Source organism: Tupaia chinensis, unplaced genomic scaffold, assembly GCF_000334495.1.
Source record: "Tupaia chinensis unplaced genomic scaffold, TupChi_1.0 Scaffold000063_1, whole genome shotgun sequence".
NCBI classification, from domain to species: Eukaryota; Metazoa; Chordata; class Mammalia; order Scandentia; family Tupaiidae; genus Tupaia; species Tupaia belangeri.
In genome coordinates this window covers 285,071-294,450 of record NW_006159521.1, presented here as the reverse complement: position 1 = coordinate 294,450, position 9,380 = coordinate 285,071, and the positions used below count along the sequence as shown (strand labels likewise).

The 9,380-nt window shown below is 54.6% G+C and overlaps 1 protein-coding gene across 1 annotated transcript in view; it reads right to left on the bottom strand.

Moving 5' to 3' along the window:
• Positions 1 to 205: 205 nt before the first annotated feature.
• The window catches only part of UBAP1L (ubiquitin associated protein 1 like), a 25,991-nt gene continuing 16,816 nt past the window's right edge, over positions 206 to 9,380 (bottom strand). The window contains exons 5-8 of the mRNA XM_006141720.3: positions 9,165 to 9,291; positions 6,943 to 7,152; positions 1,413 to 1,514; positions 206 to 621 (exon numbers count right to left, since the gene is read on the bottom strand). Coding sequence (XP_006141782.1) covers positions 487 to 621; positions 1,413 to 1,514; positions 6,943 to 7,152; positions 9,165 to 9,291 — 574 coding nt within the window. The 3' untranslated portion in view covers positions 206 to 486. The remainder of the gene's footprint in view (positions 622 to 1,412; positions 1,515 to 6,942; positions 7,153 to 9,164; positions 9,292 to 9,380) is intronic.

Here is a 9,380-nt window from a genome sequence, read left to right as displayed (position 1 = left end):
TCTCCAGGGATCGTCCTAGAGAGCAGGCAGGTCTGAAAACTTTCGAGCTGGTGAAATCTCTACTTTTTCTGAGGAAACTGAGGCCTAATGACGCCTTGAGCTAGACAGCACATTAACTAAATCAGAAATGAGGTCCTCTGACTGGCAGTTTGATGTTCTTTCTGCACTGAGACCAAGAACCTGCAGGACTCGAAAGAACTGCCCTCATTTGCTGGTTTAATTTTCTTAAAATCAGAGTTCCCAATATACACCGTCTAGAGACTTAAACCAGGTGATTTTACAAGGCTTGTATGAAAATATGGCTCCTTGCCAGGCACCCCCAGCCCGTCCCCAAAGGCAACCACTTTCAACCCTTTCTGCTGATTCTTCTGCTATTTACTGCCACCCGGGGCATCGTTTGGTTTACAACAAGCACGCGCTGCCCTGTCGTCCTCCCGGGTTTCAGCGCCATGGCTCGTGTGAACTGCCCGACCCGGTGAGGGGCAGTCACTGGGCACAGGCCACCAGCTCCTCCAGGGCTTGCTCCCGCCGGTTGCCGTGGACCAGCAGCACCTCCTTGATCCGGTCCTGCTGGAAGCCCATGTCGCTGAACTGCTCCCAGAGGCGCAAGAACTCCCCTGCCTGAAGAGGAGGAGGCAGGGAGGGCGGTGGGAGCCCTGCTAGGCTGGACTTCAGCCCTTCTCCCTGGGCTTCGGCCCCCTTCTCCATGTCCACTGCACCTGGTCCCAGAAAGCTTGGTGCCCTGAGGCCAGGTGCACCTGCTCCTGGGCAGTACCTCTGGGTGCTGTGGGCTCCAGTCTCCTTCCTCTGCCAGGGCAAGATGGCCCCAGGCTGCCCACTGCCTTCATCCCACCCTCCCTGTCCTGGGGTGCTGGGGCAGGCAGAGGAAGGCTGCTCATGGGTGCCCAGGCATGTGTGGCCAGGGGGCTCTGTGGGGCTTCACACGGTGCCTTGCTCCTCTGACCCAGGTACTTGAACCTTCCCCACCTCCCTCCCTCTCGCCTCCTTGGATTCTCCTCATCCTCTGTCAAGGGCTGCTGGCCTCCGTGGGCCAATCATATTTCACTAAGAACGTCGAAGGCATGATTATGGGGAGGCGGCCAACTCCCCAGGTAGAGAGATCAAGCGTCTCTGCAGCCGTGGCGAGTACCAGGCGTTTGACAAAGAGCGGCAGCGGTAACATTTGCGGTGTTGATCCAGAGAAATAACCGACAGCCCTGCTTCGCTCTGCCTCCCATTCCCCTCCCGCCTCTTCCTGTTGTCCCTCAGGACCTCACTGTCCTCCTCACTTCCTCTGGGCGTCTCCTCCCCAGGGGTGAGCAGCAGGTCTGGGGACCGAGTGTCCCTGCACACCAGCCTCTGGGTACATCCCCACCCTGCCGCCCCTGGACCCAGGCAGATGCCCCGCTGACCTGGCTCTCAGAGAACTGGAACATCTCCATGGCTTCCTCCACCAGGCCCTCCTCGAAGCCCTGCCGCAGCAGCCGGTCACAGGCGCTGAGGTAGCTGAGAAACTGGCCGGAAGGGGACAGACCGGAGGGAGTTCAGAGGAGTGGGGTGGGTAGGCACTCCACAGACCTCGCGAAGGCCTGAGCCCAGAGCCAGGCTGCCTGGGCAAACTACCATGTGCAGTGTGGCCCAGAGACCCTGTGAGCCAACTATCAAGGCCTCCTCTGAGGACCTGGGACAGCTGGAGGGTGGGTGCAATGGCCACACTGGGGGCTGGAGGCCAGGAAAGGGCCGTCAGGGTGGGCTGGCATGCTTCCGTGATCCGTGGGGAGCGGGCAGCTTCAGGTACCGGCGTCTCAGCCCGACATCCAGGAATCCTACTCACACACCAGCTGCCCAATCTCACCTTCCGGGGTGAGCACCAGGGCCGTGAAGTGCTCCTCACCCATCCACGCCTGTGCACCCCCAAGTCCTGACAGCTCTGTCCTTCAGGGCTCCATGACAAGGCAACCCTCCGGCACCCATGCTGGAAAGGGGAGGGGGCAGGAGGGTCCCACGGGACTGCAAACCTGTTCGAGTCACTCTCTCCTTATGCAGAGGCTTGTACCCCAGAGGCTACTTGTACCCCAGATCAAGTGCTGCCTCCTGACCAGGGCCCAGCTCCAGCCCCAACTCCTCCCTCACCCCTGCAGACCTCTGCACAGAGCCCCTCAGCAAGGTCAGCCTCGCTCCCCTTCCCTGGGAAATCTCTGGCCCCTCAGTCCTCACTGGTGCTTCCCCTGTTACGGCGTATATAACCCGTGATTGCTTCACGCTACCTGTCTTCTCACCCACTACCTTTTTAAATAAATAATTATTTATTTAATTTTATTTATCATTATTATTTTTTAATTTGCTACAGGGCACATGTACTCATCAGGGAGAGACAGCAAGAGAGAGACAAAGAGAAAGCAAGCTGCCAGGCCTAAGACTTGAACCCCAGTTGGCTATGTGGGAGTCCAGTGCCTTAACCACCATGCCACCTGCTGGCTCCTCTCTCATCATTCATTAACATTTTGCTCTGTGAGGAAGGGGACTATAGTCTTGTTCTCCGCTGTACCCCGCTCCCCCTGCCCAGCACCCAGATGGCAGGCAGAGGAGCCTCAATAAGCGTAAGCTGTCTTTAAAAAGTGAATTAAGAACTACCTTTAAGGACCTCACTGTCAGGACCAGCAATTGGGGTAATGGCTATGTCGCTGGACTCCCATGTAGTTGACTGCAGTTCAAGTCCTGGACCCAGTGGCTTAGACTCACACCGGGCACGTGTGCGTGCGTGCCCAAGATCCCAAGAGGAGAATGGAGGAGAAGGGATTGTGGCGTGGCCATTCCCCCTGGGGGGTGATTTGTCCCTCTCTGTCTTTCTGTCTTTCTCTGCCTTGCTGGCAAGCACATGGATCCTATAGCAAAAACCGCTCCAAAAAAAAAAAAAAAAAGACCTTACTGCCTAGTGGGGACAGAAACCAGAGATAGGACATCAGTGCCAGGAGAATCACCACAGGAATTAAGGGAGTGGGTGCCAAATGAAGGCTCCAGGCCATGGAATCATGGGTCTAGCAGGAAAGAGCAGGTTGGGTTTCCACAGACTTTCAGAGCTGGGTGGAAAGCGTGGGACACACAGACTAATCGTTTTCAAACCATTGTCACCCCTGGACTGTTTGAACACAAGGCGGCTACAACAGTAACAGCTAAGATCAGAGCTGCCCTGGGAGAACTGGGGCCAGAGGGCTGGGAGCCCACAGTCTCCGAGGAAGAAGGCCACCCAGCGATCCAGGGCCCACGCAGGTGGTCAGTCTGTATATCTGGAGACGCGGTGTTCCTGACGCAGAAGGATCCTTCCAGCCCACCCACTGGGAGGCCAGCTCCACGCTGGCTCTCACTAACCCCACCACAATGACCTGAGACCTCAGCCTCTTCATGGGCCCGAGGGACTGGCCCCGTGATCGGTTCCTGTCAGAGCCTGTGTGGGGCTGGCCCCTCACAGCCAGCGTCTTGCCCAAGGCCTGGCTTTTCAGTGCAGCTGAAGGTAAGAAGAACTTTAGATCTGCTCTGAAAGCCTGGAGCAGCCTGGAGTGCTGTCCCAGGAGACTTTCACAGAACAAATGCAACAAAGATTCAGAGTCAGACCAGCCCGGCCTCAACTCTGGTGCTGCCATGGACTGGCTACACGAAGGTGCCTGGTCTCAGCTTCCTCATCTGAAAGTGGTTGGGGGCAGCAATGACAATGGTGCAGAACCGAGCTGACCTACCTAAATACGCTCAGATTGAGGACTAGTGCAAAGAAAGGTCCAATAAAGCGGGGCTGGCTTCATGGCCTGTGTTTCAGACAGCCGATCCCACGTGACTGACCGTGCAGTTTGAACCCCAGCCCTGGCCACTTAAAACACACTGTGCGTATGCGTGTGTGCCCAAGGTGGCAAAAGGAGGGAGAAATGGAGGAGAGAGGATGAGGGGTAATCATTCTCCGTGGGGGGAGGCGTGCTTTCTCCCTCTCTTTCTCTCTCTGTCTCTCTCTGGTGAGCACACATACCCTTTGGCAAAACAAAACAAAAACAAAAACAGCCTTCTGACTATGAGATTAAGACGGTGAGGCTTTGGGAGGTGATTAAGGTGGAGCCCCCGTGATCGGTTCCTGGTAAGTTTATAAGGAGAAAGAAGAAGGCAGAGGCAAACGGACAGACACGTGCTCTGCTGTGCTCAGGCTTTTCCTGTGTGATGCCCCGTCACCCTCACAATCTGCAGGGAGTCCCCACAGCAAGAAGGCCCTCACCAGATGAACTAAATAAACTCATACTTTCCCTCCCCTCCCCCCTCCCTCCCTCCCTTTCTTCCTCTCTTCCTTTTTCCCTCTTTCTGTTTCTTCCTTCCTTAATTTTGCTATAAGGTGCATGTGCTTACCAGAGAGAGAAAGGGTTGAGAGTGAGAAAGCAACCCCAAGGGTGATAGCCACACCACAATCCCTTCTTCTCTACTTTCCTCTCGAGATTTTGGGCATGCATGCCTGGCATGGTTTTCAGGCTGCTGTTTCAAGACTTGAACCATGCAGCTGGCCATGTGGTTAGCTGCCCTAACCACCCTATCACCGGCCAGCCCCTTCTTTTGTTAATTAAATTTATTTACTAAATTAAAGGGGATGAGTGCTCACCAGAGAGAGACAGAGAGAGAGAGACAGCATCCCCCATGGGGAGTGGTCACGCTGCAATCCCTTCTCCTCCATTTCTCCACCCCATCAGGATTTGGGGCATGCATGCATAGGCACCTGATGTGTTTCTTAAGCCACTTGGGCTGGGATTCGAATGCAGCTAGCTGGTCATGTGGGATATGGCTCTTAACCACTAGGCTACAGGGCCAGCCCAACCTTCTATTTTTATAGATCAGGTATCTGGGCATTAGCAACACGGAAGACTAGAACAGCTGCCCATTCTTCCAATAAGAGTGAGTGCTTTGGGAAGAGCATCTGGGTGTGGTAGATCTGTGATGCGCCTTGACACCCCGTTGTTGAGGCTCTCCTTGCCCAGAAGCTGAGAGAGCAGGGAGACACTCGTCAGCTGTCTGCCCTTGCAGGGACCGCCTTGGCTGCAGAGACCCACTTCTCTCAGGTGACTCCTTCCCACAGTGATGTCTGACTAAGGCAGGGGCATAAAGGTCCACTTAGGACACCTCTGCCGTATACAGATGCACCAGAGCTGTGGGGTGGGCTGCTGCTGCTGCTGCTGGTCCACATTACAGCTCGGCTTCTCCCCTGGCCCCCACCTCTACTCCTCCCTTGCACAAGAAATAATCTCAAGGGCCCCGTTCATAAACATTCTGCATGTAAACTCCGTCAGGGCCTGCTCTCTGGGAACTCAATTTACCACACTGGTTTTATGGCCTCTGTTTTTTCCCATAGCTCCTAGCTGTATCTAAACACCCAGGACGTTCCCAATAAACACTTTACATCTGGCCATTTGAATTCAAATTTGAATTAATTACAACTAAGTAACATCTAAAATTCAGCATCTCGGGGAAATTAGCCATACTTCACCACACATGGCTGGTGGATATCCTTTTGAAGAACAGAGACATACAATGTTGCTCTCGTTGCAGAATGGTCTACTGGACAGTTCTGCAGAGTCTTGAGTGCTCAAAGCTTCGATCCCTGCATTTGTGGCAGGGACATGGATAGGAGTAGAATATCAAGGCTCCCCAAGTGGACATAGAGATTCCTGATCTACTCCCATGGAGGGTCTAGAAACTTGCTCACAAACCCCAAAGATTAATGTCAGGCTGAGGTTCTGCCTATAAAGAGGTTTCCTTGGGAACCAGCAGTTAGCGTAACGGCTATGTCACTGGACTCCCATGTAGTCAACCGTGGTTTGCATCCCGGACCCGGTGACTTAAAACTCACACCGGCGCGTGTGCGTGTGTGCCCAAGATCCCGAGAGGAGAAGGGAGGAGAGGGGATTGCGGCGTGACCATTTCCCCTGGGCAGTGATTTCTTGTTTTCTGTCTCTATGTCTCTGTCTGGCGAGCACACATGCCCTATAGCGAAAAAATCCTCTCCAAAAAACAAAAAAGAGGTTTCCTTTAATTTCTCCAAGTTAAAGATGAAAACCACATAGCCATTCACTGGCTCCAGTTTCATGGCCCCTCAACCCTGGGGTCCCCACTCACCTGGCTCAGACTCTGTCTCCCCGTCTTCTGCAGAGCCGTGATGGCCCTGTGCAGGGGGTATCCCAGGGCAACCACTGGCCCGATGAGGTCCTGCTCCTCCTGGCTCAGGGCAGACAGCAGGTCAGCCGCAGAATCAGGGTGTGATTTGTGCCGGTTGCGAGGCTGGGGTGCCCCCCCAGGAGGTGGCAGGCAGGTGTACGGGCTGAGGGACTGAAATACAGAGGGGCTGAAAGTGTCTGTTACCACAGGGGGTGATTCCGGCTTAGCAGGATATTTGGAAAGCTGCCTTTTGTGACACCCTCTATCACAGAGTGTTGGGGTAAGGCTGTGGAGAGCTAAGTCTTGCAGATCCCAGCTCTCGACTGTTGACTCAGTTTACTCACATATGAGGGGGCCTACTTCACAGGGTTGTTATGAGGCTTAGATAAGACAGTGTAGGAACGGGATTAGCAAAGAGCCTGACATACAGAAATTGTCAGCCTGCATGCTAATGTTTCATTTACCGCTGGAACACCCTGCAGAAGAAATAGAAAGTCATCTGTTATCCTATTTTACAGATGAAAATCAAGGTTGGAGAAATTAATGACATGCTCAACAACATACGTTTGGGACCTAAGCCCTATCCAGAGGGTTCTCCACCCCATACCTTAGCGAGAAGGGAACACACCATGCCCTATAGCGAAAAAAACCCTCCAAAAAAAAAAAAAGAGGTTTCCTTTAATTTCTCCAAGTTAAAGATGAAAACCACATAGCCATTCACTGGCTCCAGTTTCATGGCCCCTCAACCCTGGGGTCCCCACTCACCTGGCTCAGACTCTGTCTCCCCGTCTTCTGCAGAGCCGTGATGGCCCTGTGCAGGGGGTATCCCAGGGCAACCACTGGCCCGATGAGGTCCTGCTCCTCCTGGCTCAGGGCAGACAGCAGGTCAGCCGCAGAATCAGGGTGTGATTTGTGCCGGTTGCGAGGCTGGGGTGCCCCCCCAGGAGGTGGCAGGCAGGTGTACGGGCTGAGGGACTGAAATACAGAGGGGCTGAAAGTGTCTGTTACCACAGGGGGTGATTCCGGCTTAGCAGGATATTTGGAAAGCTGCCTTTTGTGACACCCTCTATCACAGAGTGTTGGGGTAAGGCTGTGGAGAGCTAAGTCTTGCAGATCCCAGCTCTCGACTGTTGACTCAGTTTACTCACATATGAGGGGGCCTACTTCACAGGGTTGTTATGAGGCTTAGATAAGACAGTGTAGGAACGGGATTAGCAAAGAGCCTGACATACAGAAATTGTCAGCCTGCATGCTAATGTTTCATTTACCGCTGGAACACCCTGCAGAAGAAATAGAAAGTCATCTGTTATCCTATTTTACAGATGAAAATCAAGGTTGGAGAAATTAATGACATGCTCAACAACATACGTTTGGGACCTAAGCCCTATCCAGAGGGTTCTCCACCCCATACCTTAGCGAGAAGGGAACAAGGATGGATCTTCCCAGCCAGACCCCCTTCTGGACTTTGGTAGAGCTGGGTTTTGGCAGTGTATGGAGCCAAGTGAGGCCTGGGTGCACCAGCCTCTCAGCAGACCCTCGACTAAGGAGGATGGCTTGAAGGCATTTCAGCTGCTGGCCAGCCATCGCTCCTAAACCACCTCCCATGAGGTGCTTCTGCCAGTCCGCTCCACCCAAGGAAAGCTGGTGCTGCCCTGGCTCCAGGTTGAGTGTGTGTGTGAGCAGGTGACTCCCCACCCACCCCTTCTGCTCAGGTGTCCCTGCCATGGCCTCACCCAGGGCCTGCTCTTTACCAGAGGGTGAAAAGGCCCACATTTTAGGATCTTAGTCTACTCTCGAGCCCTTGAAAGATTCACAGCCGCTCCCTGCCTCAGTTTCCTCACCTACAGAATAAGGAACCTCTCCCCTCACCCCCGGATTGCTGCCAGAGATAAATTAATCTCGACTGAGGAAGAGGGGTCCTGCCTGGGAGCTGGTGCTTGATGTGGGTGTGGCCTGTCCAGGGTCCACAGTGCCTCCACCACTCTGCTCTACCCGAGGTGTGCAGGGTTGCTGGCCCACTCTGCAGGGAGGGGGCTGGTCCAGAGCACCTCCATGACTTCCCCATGGTCATACTCCAGCAGTGGGGAAAGGCAGACCTCAAGTCTCTGTCTCTGGGATTTCATTGCACCTTGGCCGTATTCTGCAGCGTCTTCTGGCCGTCAGAAAGCTGTGCCCACTGGCCACCTGCTGCTCCCCGTTCTGACCCACCCCATCTGCCCCAGACCTAGGTTTGTGGAGGCTGAGACGTAGACAATTTAGAAGAGACCTCTTAAAGAAAAAGGACACACAATTATGAATATAAAATTGAATATAAAGTCTTGGAAGGAACAAAGTGAGGGGCCTGGGTCCTAACCTTGTTTGGCTTCACTGTAAATTCATGATCTTCCTGGTTCACTTCCTCCACTCTGAAGCCCTCCCAGCTCACAGCACTCTCTGAACACCTGATCCCACCACACAGTGCTGGACCTTGTCCCACATCCCGTGGTTGGCTCTCCTTGTCCTGTAGTTTTGACCTTCCCTCTCCCCACCCAGTGTCTGGCTGGAAGTGAGCATAGTGAATATTCATTCCTCAACTCCAGCTCACCTAGTCTAGAGGGAAGCCCTAGATCTGGCCTTCATTAATGAAACAGAAATGCATTGAGCACCCCCTGTGGGTCAAGTCTGCCTCTGCAGCTCTGAACACACAAACGTCTACAATCCAGTCACTGCCCAAAAGACTGTTGGGTAGAGGGTACTGGATAATTGCAATCATTGCGACACTTGCCGGAACGCAGGCGCAGAGGCATGGCGGGAAATGAAGGGAACGAGGGGGCCACAGAGTACAGCCTGTTCCAGGCAAAGGGCTGCAGAAAGGCCAGGCCAGGTGACAGCAGGTAAGGTAGGACGGAGGAGCGCGGGAGGGAAGATGGCTGAGGCCGGGCCGGGGATCGAGATTATGAGGTCCTGGCTGCACAGCTGCAGCCAGGGCGTCGCGGGCTGGTACTTACTGCCACCGTGGGCTTGTGGCTCCGCAGCGGGGGCATGGCGCCGGCGGTGGACGGCCGCGGGGGCGACGCTGGGGCGCTGGAGAGCTGGGGCGTGGGGCGCAGGGGTGGCGCGGGACTCTGGGACACGCTCAGCGACCGGTGACCACGGAAGCGGTGCAAGAGGGCACGGGGACAGGAAACCAGCCTGCCCTCGGAGAGCCGCCCCCGGCCCCCGGC